At 36.9% G+C, this 18,766-nt stretch overlaps 1 protein-coding gene across 1 annotated transcript in view; it reads left to right on the top strand.

The window, feature by feature from the left end:
• lrp1bb (low density lipoprotein receptor-related protein 1Bb) overlaps positions 1–18,766 on the top strand; it is a 394,708-nt gene that overhangs the window by 352,433 nt on the left and 23,509 nt on the right. The window contains exons 72-83 of the mRNA XM_036139564.1: positions 771–893; positions 1,031–1,153; positions 3,236–3,376; positions 3,665–3,799; positions 5,064–5,183; positions 5,345–5,586; positions 5,763–5,986; positions 6,642–6,748; positions 9,661–9,777; positions 10,033–10,206; positions 13,167–13,292; positions 14,882–15,046. Coding sequence (XP_035995457.1) covers positions 771–893; positions 1,031–1,153; positions 3,236–3,376; positions 3,665–3,799; positions 5,064–5,183; positions 5,345–5,586; positions 5,763–5,986; positions 6,642–6,748; positions 9,661–9,777; positions 10,033–10,206; positions 13,167–13,292; positions 14,882–15,046 — 1,797 coding nt within the window. The remainder of the gene's footprint in view (positions 1–770; positions 894–1,030; positions 1,154–3,235; positions 3,377–3,664; positions 3,800–5,063; positions 5,184–5,344; positions 5,587–5,762; positions 5,987–6,641; positions 6,749–9,660; positions 9,778–10,032; positions 10,207–13,166; positions 13,293–14,881; positions 15,047–18,766) is intronic.

Below are 18,766 nucleotides of genomic sequence, written 5' to 3'. Positions count from 1 at the left end.
CGCTTGACACAAATCAAAAACTGGTTATGTTTTTGATGACGAAGTTATTTGATTTTAATGAAACGATTTATGTTTCCGTGGTGGCCCTGCCATGACAAAATAATTAAGATTATGCTCACACTTTTGATCAGAAGAATGTTCCAATATCTACCTAGAAATATGCCAGAAGCTTGGTAATGGATACAAATTGTCTTTGAAATAAAAATTTAACTTTATTTTTGTGGGATGTTTATCCAAATAGAGTAAAGGCCACAACACGTGTGTATTTCAGTCTGTATGTATATTTCTGACCCGTCAGGATTATCTGAATCACAAATAAATTCAAGCAGGTGTACTCAATCCTTAAAAGTATTGGAAGTTGCACTTTCAGTCCATGCAGAAAAGAAAGGCATGGTTATAAGCACATTTAAACACCTGACTGTAACTTTATTATGAATACGAAAACTGGTGGTTGCGTATTAACTCAGTTCTTTCTGCTACAGCTAAATTAAAACGGGAAATTAAGCAAAACACAAATTAAGTAAAATAACAGATATATCATTTGCTAAATCATGGTAAATGAAAAGATATCAAACATTAGCCAATGGGAATGCTGCAATGCACAGGAATAGATTTACCCTTTTGATTATATCAGGAACAATAATCTACAAATGAACATGTCCACAAGTGTGCAAAACCATCAGTTTTTGTTGTCAGTTGAATGTGAACCTTTGTACGCTCGTACCTAACTTGCTGTGATAAAAGTTGTGGGAACCTGTATCTGACTACAGGAGCGTTCTTCTGCCGAGCCGATGAATTCATCTGCAACAACACCTTATGCAAACTCCACACATGGGTTTGTGACGGCAAGGATGACTGCGGCGATAACTCGGACGAAGATACAGAAATGTGTGGTAAGCTTAAAATCTCCCAAGACAGCATTTAAAAGCCAACTGATTTTATGATTCTGCCGTTATATATCCTTAAAGGGAAGATTTTGTGCTGTATCTTAAATTTTAATAACAACACATTCTTAATTCTTGGCCTCCAGCCAAACTTCCTTGTCCACCTACGAGGCCTTTCCGCTGCAGGAACGATCACGTGTGTCTCCGCATGGACCAGGTCTGCAACAAAGTGGATGACTGCGGCGACAACTCCGATGAAGAAGAGTGCGGTGAGCTCAGAAAGCGCACGTTTGATTCTGCACACCGGGTGTTTAGGTAGAGAATGCATGTTATTTATAAGCAAAGTTCAGACGACTGAACTCTCTCAGGATGGCTGATGAGCAGTGAAACAGATATTGTTTTATTCACTTCATTTACAGTATGGTGTGTAAAGATTAGCGGCTGATTTTTAGTCATTATTTACCTCTTATTCCTTTCATGTGGACGGAGGAAACTGTAGACTAGTTTATGTTTGGTGTCCCCTTTTGTTGTCAAAGTAAAAAAAAAGTGTGTGCGCATATATATATATATATATATATATATATATATATATATATATATATATATATATATATATATATATATTATTGCAAAACAACCAGCTGTCCTTTTGTTAGCATCCTGCCATCTTTCATCAGCACAAGCTGCCTGTAAATGGTCACACAGACCAAAGAGAAAGTAGAAGGACAAATGGCTCCTCATTTCTATCACTCTCTTGTTTCTCTTGTCTTTCATTCATCTTTCTCTCCGATTCCATTGAGACCCTCATCCATCTCTTACCCCAGTCCATTACCTCTCACCATTGTATGCTTCTTCCATCTATCCATCTCCTCAATTTCATCTTAATCCCATCATCCTCCTCCCCATCACTTCATTATGCACCTTTCCTTTTTATTGTCACGGTGTTGGAGAGTGCAAAATGTACATTTTCTTACTCTCTACAGAACAATTTCCACATCAATTTCACCTTCAGCAAAGATAATAACCTATTTCTAGACTCGCTGTGGAAAAAAAAAATATGTGATTGTGTACATTCCTTAAACTGAACATTAACACTTCATCCGTCATTTACCGTGAGGATGTGACAACCAATATTTTCGTACTGCAATCAATCAAAGTCATGGGGATTTTTGTTTTGCCAATAAGGAATAATTTTCCCAGAGCATATCTCTCTAAGCCCATTAATGTTATTACAATCAATGGCGCCCGGTTGGCCTCGCTTTCCTTCTGTATATGTGGAGCTGGTGCAGCCCGTGGTTGGACCAATCACATCATCCGTTGCTTTGTTCATATATCTTCCATTATCACCAAGAACGATGTGGACAGGCTGCTCATCTTTTCCTCCTGTGTTTAACATCTAATCGATCGCCTGCTTTATAAGCCCGGCTGTATGAGATTCATGGAGCTGCTGGGAATGTAGTGCCGAATGCTTTGGATCCAGTGAGGAGTCAATTTAGTGTGCACCGAAGCTGAGCAACGACTTCAAGCAAACATCAGAACTCCAGAGCCAATAGGAGTAACTTCTGATAAAATACCTTTTGTGAGCGAATACCCCGCCTCGTGTGAATTGTAACACTCCAAAGGACGCATCCTGCACTCATTCAAGTTGTATTTTCACTCAAACAGCCCTATGCTTGGTTGACACTGATACGTGCCAATAAACTGAATAGTTTAGTGATCGATGATATTCCCACTGCCAAACATTATTGGACAAGCTATAAAATCCCAGAAGGTTTACAGATAACATATAGAATTATTCACATTATTGTAGATCATTAAAAATCACATTATAATACAAGTCTTATTGACGGATATTTCAAATCCCTCCACTCTGGTGACTAATCCTTGAAATTATGAACAGTAAGTGAGCTATGGGCAAATGGGTTAATCGGTCATAAATCAAATATAATAAGAGATACCTGGATTAAATGTATATCCTAAACGAGAAACACAATCCTGAGGGATTATTGAGAGTTTTGCATTGCTCTTTGTTACATATCTGTTTATAAGGTGAAGGCATTTGTAAAGATGAGTGCAGGCTGAACTCTAGAAGGTCAACAAAAGTGAGAAGGGAATTATTTTAATTAATGTTTTTTTTTTTTCATTATTATTAATGTGAAAGTAAAATACAATCGCATTAACTATTCAGTTCTTTACTTCAGTATTAAGAGTGATTTGTGTTTACTTTTTCTTTAATAAAGCTGGGTATGCTGGAGCTGCAGAGGTTCTCTATTTTAGAGCAATATTCACAGGATAAATTGCTCTTTTTCTTTCTTTTTTTTCTTATAAATAAACCTTATGTGCCAAAGCAGAGGTGGTAGCCGGAAGGCCTCGGCCCTGTGGAAAGACGGAGTTCACCTGCAGTAATGGACGCTGCATCCCGATGCAGCTTCAGTGTGACCTTTTCAATGACTGCGGCGACGGCGGCTCGGACGAGCAGGACTGCAAATCGTGTAAGTACAGCAGCAGGTGACTTTGGCACGCATATCAAAGACGTTTTTTTGAAAGGGATGCGATGCACCTCGTGTCGCTTTGAGGTTATCGCGAGGAGCGGCAATCTTCTCATTTAAGATGTGAGGTGTTGTTGTTTGTGATAATAAATGTGCGCTCACGTTTGAGGTGTGTTGTTTTTTTTCTGCGTGCACGAGGAAGATGCACTCTTAGCTGTTGCACATCAAAGGAAAGCCCCAGCGGTGAACCGAGATACAGAGGTGTAATCAAGGTCCTGTATTTATTTGTAGTTTCCAGCGGAGATGTGTGCGGAAAAAAGACAAATCCATGTGGAGAGGATGCAATTTGCAACCAAACAAATGCTAATGCGATCTGCCAGTGCAAACCTGGCTTTAAGAGGAACCAAAAAACAGGCCAGTGTGAAGGTAATGCATGAGAATTTCCATGTTGGTTTGTTATATAAGTGATTGATTGGAGTCACATGGCTAAAAAAGTTTCTGACTTTACCCTCATATGTTTTTTATAGGTTTAAGATATGAGTGTTTTTATAACAGCAATGTGAAATGTGACCCCTTATTTATAGTACCTGGCAAAAGTGTTGATTTGCTTTATTTTGCATTTTGCCGCGTTACAACCACTAACAAGCTTTGATATGACAGGGCAACACAAAGCTGTGAATAATTATGAAACATGATTTTTACAAGTAAAAATCTGTAAAATCTCAATGAAACCTTAAGATGGAAATAACACTTTTTTTTTGTTCCAGTACCAGGATAGATTACTCATCATCTGGGTCAGGGTTATGATAAATCTTTTGCTTTTGGAAGGACCGAGAGGTTTATTAGAGAACATTGGTTTGCTGCAGGCCATCGAGGGCACACATCAAATTTGCTGCAAAGGTGCTTTGGTCAGAAGAGACCAACACCGGACGCTCCAGCTTAGACGCAAAACGCTACCGTTGCAGAAAACCGACACCGCCCGTTGCCCCAAACACACCATCCCCGCTGTGAAATATGATGGTGGCGGCATCACGCAGTGATGATGCGTTTCTGAAACAGGGACAAACAGGTTGGGAAGGCTTAATGGGGGAAATTTATGGAGCTAAATGCAGTGTGATCCCCGAAGAAGGCTTGTTAGAGGCTGGCAAAACCTCCGGGCTGTGGTAGAGGTTCACCTTCCAGCAGAATAATGATACTAAACAAACATTGCTGTGGTTGTAAAATGACAAATTGTGGAAAAGTTCAGTATGAATACTTTTGCAAGGTACTGTAGTTTAAACATTATCTAGTCAATTAAAAAGATGTTGTTGTTTTTTTTTTGTCCTTCTTGTTATATGTTCACCACTAGTAAATAAATAAAGTATTGAGCTAAATGTCTTCCGATATTATCACAGCACTGTCACTTTAGACAGGTTAAGATAAACAAACAGACCACACAGAGCCATTTAGAGGGAATATATCAGAGAAGGGACAATAATGTCTAAATGATCTCAGTTGTCATAAAGGCTACTTTAATTGTGCAGCAACAAATGCAAATGCACTTTCCACATCATGTGTAATGTAGCGGAAAAAGAACAGTTGTCAGTCTTTAGCTTTTTTTTTTATCTCTTCATTTTAAGTGTTTCAGTGACAGGAAGATATTGATTTGGAATTGTGTTTACAAACATGTCATTCTCCCTCTTCTTTCCAGAGATAAATGAGTGTCTCCAGTTTGACACGTGTCCTCATTACTGCACAAACACTAAAGGGTCCTTTAAATGTACTTGCGATCGGAACTATAAGGAGGTGAACGGCAACTGTGTAGCTAAAGGTATGAATGCTACCACACTCTGCTCTAATTTAATGTTTGACTATTACATCTGTTAGCTCTATTTTTATGTACCTTAAACCACACAAGGGTAGGTAGTTGATCATGTATATTAACTTTCATTTTCATGTTTCTTTCTGTAATTTTAATAACTATCTTTGCAGGACAAGATGACAGAGTGCTGTACATCGCCAACGACACTGAAATCCGAAGCTTTGTGTATCCATATAACCAGAGCCAGGGCCATAAACTGCTCACTCACATTGAGGACAACGCTCGCATTATCGGGATGGATGTTCTGTTTCATCAGCAAAAGTTTATATGGGCTACCCAGTTTAACCCTGGCGGGATCTTTTACAAGGACACTCTTGAAAGAGGCCAAACGAAAGCAAGTTTTAAGAACATCGTAAGTTCTTCGGGCCTCTTTATTTGTCTTTTTAAAAACGGCTTCTGCTTCTCGAGTTGTCTGAGTTCATAAACTGTTTGTTTCATAATGTTTTACTGCTTTGCCTTTTATATGACACATTTGGACGACGCATGCACAGGATTTGAATAAGAGAACCTGCTTTTTATGCATTGCAGTGTTCCGATTTCCGCCGTCCCAGAGACATTTCTGCTGACTGGATCACGGGAAACATTTATTGGACTGATCACTCCCGGATGCACTGGTTCAGCTATTACACAGCCCACTGGACTAAATTACGATATTCCATAAATGTGGGCCAACTTAAGGGGCCAAATTGCACTCGCTTGATTACTGACATAGCGGGAGAGCCATATGCCATTACTGTAAACCCAGCCAGGGGGTGAGTTGTGTGCTCAGTGACTCTTTTTCTTGGTGACACTTCTTAAAACACATTATCCTTATAACGTTAGGAAATAGATAAGGCTTTTAAAATTAAGGGACGACTTCCACATTTAAATGTTTTTTAATACCATATAGGAGCAATGTTTTTAAAGAAGTTACTTGACTTCCTTTCTCTTACTACTACCAGTTGTCATATTGCTTAAAACGGATATGGTGTCTTACTAAATATTGCAAAACCAGCTCATGTATTGAGGGCACCCTAAAGCCGCACTCTAATACAATATATTTGGAAAAGTCCAACTATTGTATGGGGTACATCAATTTAGTATACAAAGAAATACCAGATTAGGAAAAAAAAGTATTTTCTTTGTTTAGTTTTTTTTTTTTTACAAAATCATAGTGTCATTAGTCTCCAAATAAAAAAGGCAGACACATATTGTTATTAATACATTACATTACATTCCTTTTATTTCTGTAGCATTGCAATAAACAGAAATAGCAAGGCTGTTGTAGTGAAGTATAAAATTGGAGCAATAGATTTCTATGCATATTTTATCAGCCTATATTAATGCATGATCTTTGCATGTCGGATTTATTTTATTTGCATGGAGTATCCTGCAAAGAAGCACAGCTATTTGAATTGTCTCTTGCAGAATGATGTACTGGAGCGTTATTGGCGATCACTCTCAAATAGAGGAATCAGCCATGGACGGATCATTACGCAGAGTTCTCTTGGAGAAAAATCTCCGGAGACCCACTGGTAGATATATCTGTTTTTATTATTTCCATCTGTTGTTTTTATCCCTATGGTACATTTTTATTACCTTGACGGGACTCGGTAGTGATGTCTGGTAAACAGAGAATGGAGCATTAACAGTGAGTGTTTTTCTTATCCTGTGAGTCCATCTTTGAGGCTGAATAAGCACACAGGTAAAACGAATTCCCTCCCTGATTATAGAAGCAGTGTTGCCTTCTGAGGTGTAATACTGAATATGAAAAGATACAAAGGACTTTTGTGTTCATCTATGTACCATTAAACCTTTATATACCTTGTGTATTTTATCAAAGATTCCTCTAAAGAGTTTATGTATAGCAGATGTGCAATAGTGAGCTTGTATTAATCAGTTGGTTTTCAAATATAAAATGCTGCATCGTTTATAACTGAAGCTAGACCAGCAGTCCCTTTCAATGAGTATGCATTTCTTTTGCAAACAGACCTGCGAAAAAAAGGTGTTCCTACCATAGACATAAGATAAAAAACAAATATTTTCAAAGTGAACTAAAACCTTAAATCAATAAAATACACATGCAGGTGAAAAAAAAAAAAAAAAAACAGCCTTACAAATATCCAATCTTCTGTTGCAGATTCCTAGTCTGAGTTGGTTCTAATGACAAAAAATATTGTGTTTTCAGAAGTGGAATAAAAGTGTCTTTTCTAACTTTATTTAAATAACTTGTATTCCAAAACTCACCATGAAACAATACATAAAAAAATAAAGACCCAAAATGCTGCAAGCACCTCTAGAACTACTTCCTTTTTTTAATTTCGCCACCTTTTAGAATATCCTGTAAATTGGTATGTAAAAAAATTAGAATCATAGAAACAATCGCTTATTTCAGTAATTTGTCTAAAAATTTTAACTTCATAATTTTGTGTAGATTTAGTGTTGTAATATATTTCTCTTAATTTGGATGATTATGACTAATGAAAACCCCAAATTTGTTTCTCAATAAATTTGTTGTTACATGACAAAGTAAATTAAATAATGACAATACTGAAAATGCCACATGTTTTGGCAATATAATGGCCTATAAAATCATAGAAATGGGTAGACACAAAATTTTGTATGTTCATCAGCTATAAACTATAATAATCTAACTGACCAACTTTGTGTTTAATGAATCTGAAACAAACTAGTTTCTCTTTTTGAATTGGATTACTGAAATAAATGAGCTTTTCAGTTATATTTTGGTTTGTTGAAATTAACTTGTATAAACAGGGTGTCAATCATAACCTCTTAATACCTGATAATTTGGTCCAAACATAGGCTTTAGACACCTTCAAACATACAAATGATTCATCATTTGTAAACCTCATATACAGACCTGTCAGGAGAAAGAAAACTATGTCTGAAGAGAATTTTATCATTTTTATGTATTGAAAAGCCTATGTTTAGATTAAAATGCTTAATGTTCTTAAATCTTAATTCTTAATTAAGTCTTAACAGGTTAAAGCACTCATATTCACAGACTGGGTTGCTAATGTCATCTTTAACTTTACCAATGTCACATGCTGACAGCATCTGGAAGCTGCTTCATGAGACATAATTTTGATTTAATGAGAAACATTTTGATCTTCTCTGATGAAATGTAGTTACACCCATTTATAACACAAATATTTGGAGAAGTCCAACATGTGTATGGAGTCTAAACCTAACCCAAAAAAATACCAGATTAGGAAAATCACAGTGTCAACTTGATTGGAATTCTTAATAATTCTATGAATTAAATGTTACTTTTTTTATTTATATCATACTATATATTTGGAATTTGACTGGAATGTCTGTGAACTTTTAATAAGTGCTTGATGTACGACTATGACACGTCAGAGACAAATTTCCTCAAAATAAGCAAGATATGAGAAAATCTCATTCAGGTAAAGCAAGTGTGTTTTGATAGTTCTAAGTCAGACAAAGGTTACAAGAAATTAACTACTATGCTGATCGTGCCCATACAGTATCTACAGTCAGGGCAGTAAATTAAGTCAACAAGACCTGGAACTGTGCAAACCAGGCATAACAGCGGCCAGTGCTTGTCTTGCCATCCCATAAAGTCAGAATGATTGAGGTTGAATAAAATCTCCAAAACTCAATCTTGGAGGACTGCAGCAAAAACATTCAGTATGATTTAACTATAGCAATAACATTTTAATTTGTTTTAGGGCTGCGTATACATCTTTACCAGAGTTACCGATAAAGGTGGAGGATGCCGTATACCTTACTAAATAGCTGCTTTGGTTATAATGCCAGGCAGTGGTTTTGGAATATTTTTTTTTCTTATTTATTAGTTTAATATCATGCTACTAAAATAATTTTAACTAATGCAAATAGCGTTTTTGATTATAAACATAAGTTCTTTACAATGTAACATTATTATGACCATTAAAGTCTTGGCTAACACCATAAAACAAAACAAAGAGTAAGTAAAGAGTAGTTAACGGCAAATCTGTTTGTGTCTGAGGGTCTAGAGGGAGCCACTTAGTGCTGATCTAGTTTTGAAAAGCAGCTTTGGCCTCCTTTAATCCAAGGGACCAATGCTCTGTCTTGGTCACAAGGAGAGAAATTCATCATCTGAGTGCTGGAACGAGAAAAAAAACACAGAGCTATTTAAATGCCTCAGCAGCATCCTCGGTTTTCTAGTTAGAGCTTTTGGAGAAAGTAAAAGTGAGTCATTGTTTAAGAATCCTAATGCTTAAAACCCACCATCAAACCACAGGGCACAGCTGAAATGTTCAATATGAGCGCATAGATTGGTTCTGTTTTAAAACACAGCTGCTTCGTCTACAACTAATCTGACTTTCTTGACCTGAAGGTCTCCTGCGTTGAGGGGTTTTACAATGATTTCAGTTTAATTTGTCAGGTAAATAAATTGCTTACCTTCATCCTCCCACAGGGCTGGCAATTGATTACTTCAACCAACGTATTTACTGGGCTGATCCTGAGCTCTCACAGATAGGGAGCATGAGATTGGATGGCTCAGACCCCCTTGTGACAATCAGCGAAAGACACGGTAAACCCAGAAGACAAAAAAAAGTACAAGTATTTTGTTTTTTTTTCCATTTAAACCCACAGTATTTGTGGAGCACAACTTCTTATCAAATAATTGCAGCAGTATTGCTTGTGTTTCTCAGAAGGGTAGGTTGTATTAAGATCAATCTGCCCTCCACAACACTGTTTCTTTTTTTATATATATATATAAGTCACAGGATAAAAACATTCAGCATCCCCGGTATTCTGAATTTCTTTTTCACTGCTGCATCTTCAGGAATTTCTCAGCCATACAGAATTGATTTATTTGAGGACTACATCTATGGAACCGGACTGAAACATGAGCTCTTCAAGATTCACAAGTATGGCAAACAGGCGGTGGAGATTCTCTATTTGGGGGTGGAGAGGCCCACAAATGTTTTTGTCTCCCACCGTTACAAACAGCAAGACGGTAAGCCCTCCTCATATGGATATATCTAAATCACTCCTCCAGCTAAATCAAACAGCGGTTGTTAGAAGTTTACATAGACTCATCATGGCCATTGATATCAAATTAATTTAGCTCTTTTAAAGAAGCATTTAAAGTATTTCAGGATGATGCAAGGCAAATGCATGAGTTGATTATAAAAGCAAGAATCAGATCTGCAAGTTTAAACTTACATAAAGCTCAGTAGTATTTTTGTTTAATGTACTTCAGGAAGTTGCACCATGACCACACTCTTGTTGGAGCCGTCATAAACATTCTGGATAATTCATCCCAGGATACTGCACCACTCATGTTAACAATTATTTAAACTGCATGATTCCACAGAGTTAGCTTTGAAGGGCTTTTCAAGATTATATTGTTAGCCTGCTTTATCTGTCCCAGCAGCTCTCTTCTGATGTGCTTGAGATCCCCATCCTGTTAGAACATCCAATAATCTTCAAGTTCTGAACTATAGCTGTCAATTTGACATGAGGTTGAAGGTTTTGGAGGTCAGTCTCCCTAGTTTTTTTTAGCTTAGTCCAATCCACCAGTACCACTTGGCAGTGCAACAGACCCACATAATCATGCTGCCATCACCAAGCCTGACAGTGGGTACTGCACTCTTAAATCTGAAAGCCTTAAATTGAGATCTCCAAACATCCTTTTTTGTTATTGAGACCATAAACATCCATCTTTGACTTGACACTGGTGCTCCAGCAGCTTCAAGTTCATGCTGTGTTTGAGCCTTTGTGGATCATGGGTTCTTCCTGATCTCTGTAACTTAGTTTCCTTCATCTGAGGTTGACAGTTTGTGTCAGATGGTGGAAACGTTGAGCCAGTGAAATGGTCCAACAGGAAAATGATTCCAAACATCCAGAGAAACTGTTGCGTGATTAACTAAGTAGCAAAAATTAAGTTAATAGAAAATGCTGACCTTAAACATACTGGACATTTCTCAACCATGCTTAAAAGCAGTGTCTGTGATGGGGTTCGATTGATCTCTACCACGTTTGCCTGAAATAATTGTCAAGTATAGTCAGAATTATGGCTGGAGTTTGCTGGGGCTAGAAAAAGTCAACGGTGGAACTTGCTAAGGGACATTTAACCAGATATTAATATTGATGTCTAACAACTAAGCCCAGCATCATTTATAGCATTGGCAGATTTAGGAAATGTAAAGTTTAGTTATTAACTGTGTTGTCATTTTTGAACCTTTGTGGTTAAAAGGAACAATAAATCAAAAATTGTTGTTTTAAAATTTACTGAAGTTGCTACTGGAATAGAACTTAAAAAACAAACAATGCAAATCAGTATTTACATCCCAACTATTGTTAGATCCTTGACCAAGATGAATTATGTAAACTTCTGTCAGACTTTGGATTTTGTTGAGTTGTATTCAACATTTTGTTTGAACTGATTCTTTTTTTTAATTGTATTTTAAAGATTTTCACCAAGCCTTAGGTCTCAATGAAACTGAGAACTATTATGAATCATGAAATGCCACTGAGATTGGGAGCTATGATGAAAACACATAGTAAACTTTGGAAACTATCATGAAATTAGTGAAAAAGTCCTTCAAAGCAAATCACAAATATGCTTTGTCTTAAAACTGCAAATTTGACCTCACATGAGATTAACCTTGGAGAAACTTTCTGAATACCACTGTACCTAACGACCAGAATATCAAAATAACTAATTTGAAGACACATAGCATGCAACTTGGCTTGCTGATGATAACCCCTCACTATTCTGCTCTACACTAGCAGCCAGACCTCATTTTCTACACAATATTTCCACTTAAAAAAAAAAAAACTAAAACAGTACATTCTGATTTCATGATGCTTAAAGAACAGCAATTTTTTTTCAATTATTGATTGAACCCCAGTCAAATATGATATTCTCTTACAGATATGAAACCTAAAAAAAAAGAAATCTCTACGCCCTGAAAAGCAGCCAATCAATACAACCGTGTCCTTCCTCTCACTCACTTCATGCGGTAAACCCGTGTCTGGTATTTGTTACATCTTCGGTGTTAATGGTTGCAGAACATAAGAGAGCCCGGTCTTGGTCAGTTTTCCTCTTACAGGACAGCTCTTCCTCTCCCCAGAGACTCATTAGGCCAGCGATGTAGTGCAAAACGTGCAAGTCTGTGGGCAGAGGATGCACTCAGCTTGCACCGAGCTATGAAGCAAAGGCTTGATATCCTCAGCAAAAACCTCCTAACAACAATTTAAATGGGAAACAGTTCTTTCATCATGGCTCTGTGCCCTCGGCGTTAGCACACTTATGATGGCTTACTGTATTGTTGTAACTGTTAGAAACAGAGCAAATGTGATGACATATCACAACTGCAGACCGACCTCTGAATATAAAGAAGTTTTTTTTTTTTTGTTTTTTTTTTTTAATGTCGTCTGTGTGATGAATGCTGTTTGGACGCGTTCTACCATGTTTGATTCATCTCTTCTTGCCTCTGCTTTCAAATCTGTTTACTGCATGCATTTAATGAGAGCTGAACCTATTACAATAAAAGCACAAGTTTTGCGAGAATTCATTCTGGATTGTTATTGAATGCTTCCATTACATTGTTTGTTGGCTGAAGGCAGAACTAAGAGGAGCACTTGAAAAAGCTACTAATCAACTTGATGAAAGGAAATTGTTTCCACGTTTCATAGTTGTTGAGGCTTCAGTGTGAAGTCCTACACGTAATTTAGCCCAGCACCTCTCCTTGCTTGAAGGAAGAAAAAAAGAAGAAGAAAAAAAAACACACACTCTCCAAACCAAACATTAAAGCACTTAGAATTAATTGTTTCAGTTTAGAAAGAAGAGGCGCACTTTCCTCAAACAAACAAGTCTTTCTAATTACAGGCCAAAATTAACAGATTACCCTCTTAGATTCTTTTTTTTTTTTCAGGAACTTATTTATTTAATTTTTTGTCTCTCCACAGCATCAAATCCCTGCTTAAGGATGTCTTGTGATTTCATGTGTCTGCTAAACCCAACTGGGGCGAGATGCATCTGTCCTGAGGGAAAAGTGCTGGTGAACGGCACCTGCAATGACATCAACAATTCAGGTAGTAATTACAATCACACTATGAACAATAGGGCTACTTTGTGTGGACGCCATGGCTATAATTATCCTATCGTACTCCCCCTTCAAACGTGTAAGATGTATGTCTTTTTCTAATTTTGTCAAATTACAACCACATAGCATAAACCATAAAAGGTTTATTTTTTTCTTTTTAGATAGATCAACACAAGTTGATATGAAGTGGAAGCATAGAGGGTTTTCTATTGTTTTAGTTCTCACATATTAGAGTCTGAAAAGTGTGCCATACGCATCTAAACCATTCCATTGTAGCTCTGGTCGTATGTTAGCATCATTGTTATTTTGGAAAGTGAACCTTCACCCCCATCTCAAATCCTTTGGAGCCTCAAGCAGGTTCTTCCTGTGCATTTATCTCTACCCTTCTTTCCGTTTCTCTTAACCTGGTTCCCTTTCCTGCAGAAGTTATCCAGTTATTATTGCCACCACTATGTTTTACCATCCATCCATTTCACAACACACTTATCCATATTGGGGTTGCGAGGGGTTCTGTTGCCTACAATGTTTTACAGTGAGGTTAATTTTCTACTACACATAGTGTGGCTGTTTATTTTGGTCTTTTCTGAACGGAGCAGTTTATTCATCATTTGTTGTTTCCCATTTATGGGTATCTTATACCTCCTTGTCAACAGTGTCTTTATTGGTATCAATCTTGCATAAAGTCCATATGCTGTATGTACAGGAAATTTTTGATCAATCTGTATAATATGATTGATTTGATTTTTTAAAGTGACTCGAGACGACATGTTTCATGAATTGGCGCTATATAAAAAAAATTGAATTGAATTGCAAAAAAAAAAAAAAATGAATATGTAGGATGGCCAACTAATAGTTGTCCTGTCAACACATTCTTACACCTGAGCTGTTGATGTGTGCAAAACAGGCCTCTTCACTGCTTCTCTGATTAGAGTTCTTCTTACCTAGCCTGTCCTTATAGGCGGATAGCCGTTTCTTTGTAGGTTTGTAAAAAAAAAAAATTCATATTCTTTATTTTTGGATGCTAGGTTGAACAAAGATCTGTGAGATGTTCAAAATCAAGATATTGTTTTACAACCTGAACTTCTCCACAGATTAGGCTGACCACAAATGAACACCGCATTTTCTGATTTATATTTAAAAAAAGAAAAATTGGAAGACCACGTGTCACCTTTCTTCCACTTCTCAATTATGGACGTTTTTGTGTTAATCTATCACTTGACATCTCAATAAAATGTATGTTTCTGGTAGCAACGTGACAACATGTGGAAAAGGTTTTGCAAGGTACTGTGGGCTATATTATCAGGTGCTTCTCTCCAGTAGACACTGCGCAAAGCAGCTGAATCTCAAAAAGCCTAAATTATATTTGAGTAGCAGTTTTGTGGCATTAATGTCATGCATGGAGCATTGTGAGCACTGTAAGGCTGAGCAAATCGACCTCCTGCCGGGACTCTACTTCAGCGTCACACCCCTGTTAAAGTAGCCCTTCAAACTTTATCTGCGTACCGGATTAATGAGATGTGACTGCACCACACCTCTGAGCCACACGTAAAAAAAAAAAACACTTCTGCTGTTGCGCAGGTGAACTCTGCCGCCCCCCCTGTGAGAACGGAGGCCGCTGCCTGGCCAATGAGAAAGGAGACTGGAGGTGCTACTGCTGGCCTGACTTTTCAGGGGAGCGCTGCGAGGTGAACCACTGCACAGACTACTGCCTAAATAAAGGCACCTGCATGGGCTCGCCACTGGGTAAGTTTGAAATATGCTCTGTGGTCCATGATTACTATTCAAATATTCCTGTTCATCTCTGCAGGGTTGCTGATTTTCAAACCTAATTCACAGTTGTCTGTTCATACTAACTGCCACTAAGTATTCATGCAAACACGCACTTGTTGTGTATTCATGATATTATTATCAAATATGTCGGAACACTTTGTAATGTTTTACAATCTCACAGCGATGTCGTTTGTATTAGGATCAAAGAGGATAAACGTTGACGCTGCCCCAGAGAGATTCATATTAAATCTGCTGTAATGCAGTTTCTTACCTTGCCATGTATATTTACACATTGAAAATACATTTTGTTTAGGGCCAAAAATGAATAAATAAAGTTAATTTTATGAAACATGGCTCATTAACTAACTCCTTTTGAATATAATTTAAAAAAGCAAAAAAAGAAGAATTAGACAGCTGCAGAAACTATAAAAAAAAAAACTTTTATTCTTTTTACAGTTGTTCTATAACCTCCGAAAAATAACCAAATCATTGCGCTCAGGAACAGTTTAGTCTAACAAACAGTAATAGACAAAAAAAAAAAAACACAAAAACAACAACACAGAAAGTATCAAAGCAAACTAGAAACCTGAAACCTGAGTAAAAGGAAAAAAAAAATACTAATAGTTGACCCAGCAGTCTATTAATAAATCCAAACCATATTATTTTATAAGAACCAATCACAGAGCTGATTTAGTCACTGTGACTACATAATGGGAGAAGTAGATGAAATCTGAAATTATTAGTTTGTTGTTGTTGTTTTTTTAACCTGAAAACTACAACAAATCTCCAAGTTTTCAGCTATAGATTGCTGATCAAATATTTAGGTAATCATTTGCTTAAAAGACAGGATTCTTCTAGATATTAATATTAGGTTGAACCGATAATTTTCAAAAGAGATTAGCTGCTAGAGAGGGAATTAGAAGGCTCTAATATATGCTTAAAATGCTACTGTGTAAGGATGGCATCAGGTGCTATTTTCGGCACCTGATGCCTCTTCTTAACTTTCTTCTTTTATGATAGCCTGAGCCTGAAAGTTCAGCACTCAACACAATGTAGGAGGTCCCCCTAAGGAATAAAATTATTCTTGGCAAAATAAAGAAAGAAAAACAGCTGAACTGGTTGCCATTTTGAACGTTTAGTATGGCAACATGATGTTATCTTCAGTGGAGCAGACAGATCATATTCACAGCGTGGCATGAGATCAACCGGCATTTTTATAGGATGCCTTAAATTTTGTAGCAGTGGTATAAATGTGCGGTAAATATAAAACGATAAAGATAGGTGTTAAACATTCAATTTAGTTTTTGTACTAAAGCTAATGGCACAACATGCACACCCCAGGTTCATAACAACTCAAATAACCCACACACATGAAGATATCGAAACCAAGTCCATAAATTCAGCTGGGCGATTTTTTTTTTTTTTTTTTTTTGATGAAATAATGAATAAATATGGAGCACTTACAGAAATGTAGTTAGTGCTTAGTACAAAATCCTCTGCATTGTTCATTGTCTCATTTGGTCTCATCGGAGCAGACTATATTCTAGTTGTATTTTTTCAAATCTCCTGCTAGAAATGGTAATTGAGCTCCAGCTAGTTTAATTTTCTTCAGCAGAAGGGTCTTGAGTTATGACTGTGCATTGAGCTCATCTGCAGATCTCTGACACCTTTTCGGATTATTAGCAGTAAGTTGTCTGTTCTTGTGAAATTATCTTTTTTTCACTTCTGGATAATGGCCCCAGTGGTGATCAATCGTACAATTAAAAGTTTAGATGTGCATGTGCCAATCGATGTCATGGGTGAATTTTGCAACAGTAAGTGTACAAAGGTCTTAAAGGAGCTTTCTTTGCTTTTGTCCATCAAAAGATGAGATCTTATTCAATGCCTTCCTTGGTAAGGAGACGTGTTTTTGTTGGTCATCAAGATTACAGGCTTTCCATGCCTTTTTGCATCCACTGTTTATCATGTTTTAAATACTTAAACCCATGTGTCATTCCATTTTAATACATATACAGCAATTTAATGAAAAGAGTGAAATCTTTTCATGTCGGTTTAGATTTTCATGTAAAGTCAAATTAGAGCCACTTAACTTGATTAACAAGCTTGTATATAATTCACATAATTCCACATTCATCAGAACCCTTTTTTCTCTTAATTTGTTAAAAAAGGAAACATAAAAAAACATTATAGAATTGCTCTAAATCACAGCATGTGGATTGTGTTTCCAGATTAAGGTTTTGTCATTGCAGAGCCTTAAGGTTTTTTTAAATTCATTAAATAGGGGTATGTAATCATTGAATGACAGCCAGCACATGAAATAGAATCCGTGGGATTTGTTTAACCTTCAAGAAGTCACAGCTATTACATCAAGATAATAATAATAATAATAAGGGCATTTATTTAAATGTTCAAAATATTTTCTTTCACTCTTAAGTGGAGTAAACTGTTTATTTTTCTTTTCATCCTTTGAAAAAAGGAAGTAAGCAAATGCTTTTAGATATTTGTTTTAATCATCCTTCTTTTAATATTGTGTTGATTTAAAAACACTGAAGAGAGCTGGCTTAATTCCTTTATCTCATTAAACAACACTGAGTTTGGCCATCAAAATGGCACACCAATCATTACAGTACATCTCATGCGTGGCTTTTCTAACTTCAAATGGAAATGCTGCGCTGGTTGTTAAAACGGTCTTTTGATTATGAAAGGACAGCTGTGAGGAAAATAAATAGTGCAGCAACAGTGCTCCTGATGTTTGTTTATTTATTTTTTTCTGCACTGAGCCCATGTCTGAGGCTGGAGAACATAAACCGAAAAGAGCAAACAGCGATGAAAGAGAGAAAAAAAGAGATTTAAGTAAAATAGATATGCTTAAAGCTCCAGCTTTAGTGATTTCAAAATGGACAGGAAGTGAGTTTGGCATCACTTAGAGGCAGGAACATTTTCCAGATGTATCCACAAGGTGCCATTGAACTTTAACTGCCATGACTTTGAATATGTGATGTGTGAGCATACAAATGCTTGCTTTGGCATCAAAGTTTTCTTTCATTTTTCAAGATTTTTTATTTATTTTTTCTACTTCATTAATGGTGCAAAATGTTCATGTTTCAGTGTTTAATAGCAACAGATTTCTGTCGCGGTCTGGCTGCTGCATGTGGGCAAGCGTAGCTTTCATGTACCTTTGTACCTCCCTTGTCGGCTCGGTGTGCCTCTGGGTCTTTTGCCTCCACAGAAACCATTGTAGTGTTTGATTATTGGATGGCGATCACCATCTCACCCGTTAGCCATCTGCTGCGCTACCATATGTCCTGGTTAAATTACAAGTCCATCACAGATTCAAGCAGTATTTGATCTGCTGCTCGGAATCCTTTCCTCTTTCTTAGTCTCGAGCAAGCTTTGACAATGATCCGAAGTGAAAGCCGTTTTACTCATATATTGTTTCTTATTCAATGTCTCCTTCTTCAACCCATTATTTCCCGTATCCAGTCAAGGGAGGAAGAATGTCGTTTGGGAATATGTTCAAGTAACTGGATTTGACACGAGGCCAAGTAGAATCTACTGCATCTAAGATAGTAGTGCTGTGGTTTTATTTCCTTTTGAAAAACTATTTGAGTTCATTTCCCTCACGTTTATTTTTTCCCTAGTAAATCTAGTTTACCCTTTACTATCAGCAAGTCAAGAAAAATGGAGCATCAA

Source organism: Fundulus heteroclitus, chromosome 7, assembly GCF_011125445.2.
Source record: "Fundulus heteroclitus isolate FHET01 chromosome 7, MU-UCD_Fhet_4.1, whole genome shotgun sequence".
Classification (NCBI taxonomy): domain Eukaryota; kingdom Metazoa; phylum Chordata; class Actinopteri; order Cyprinodontiformes; family Fundulidae; genus Fundulus; species Fundulus heteroclitus.
Note: the sequence above shows the minus strand (reverse complement) of the source record. Positions and strands in the feature narration are given on the sequence as shown.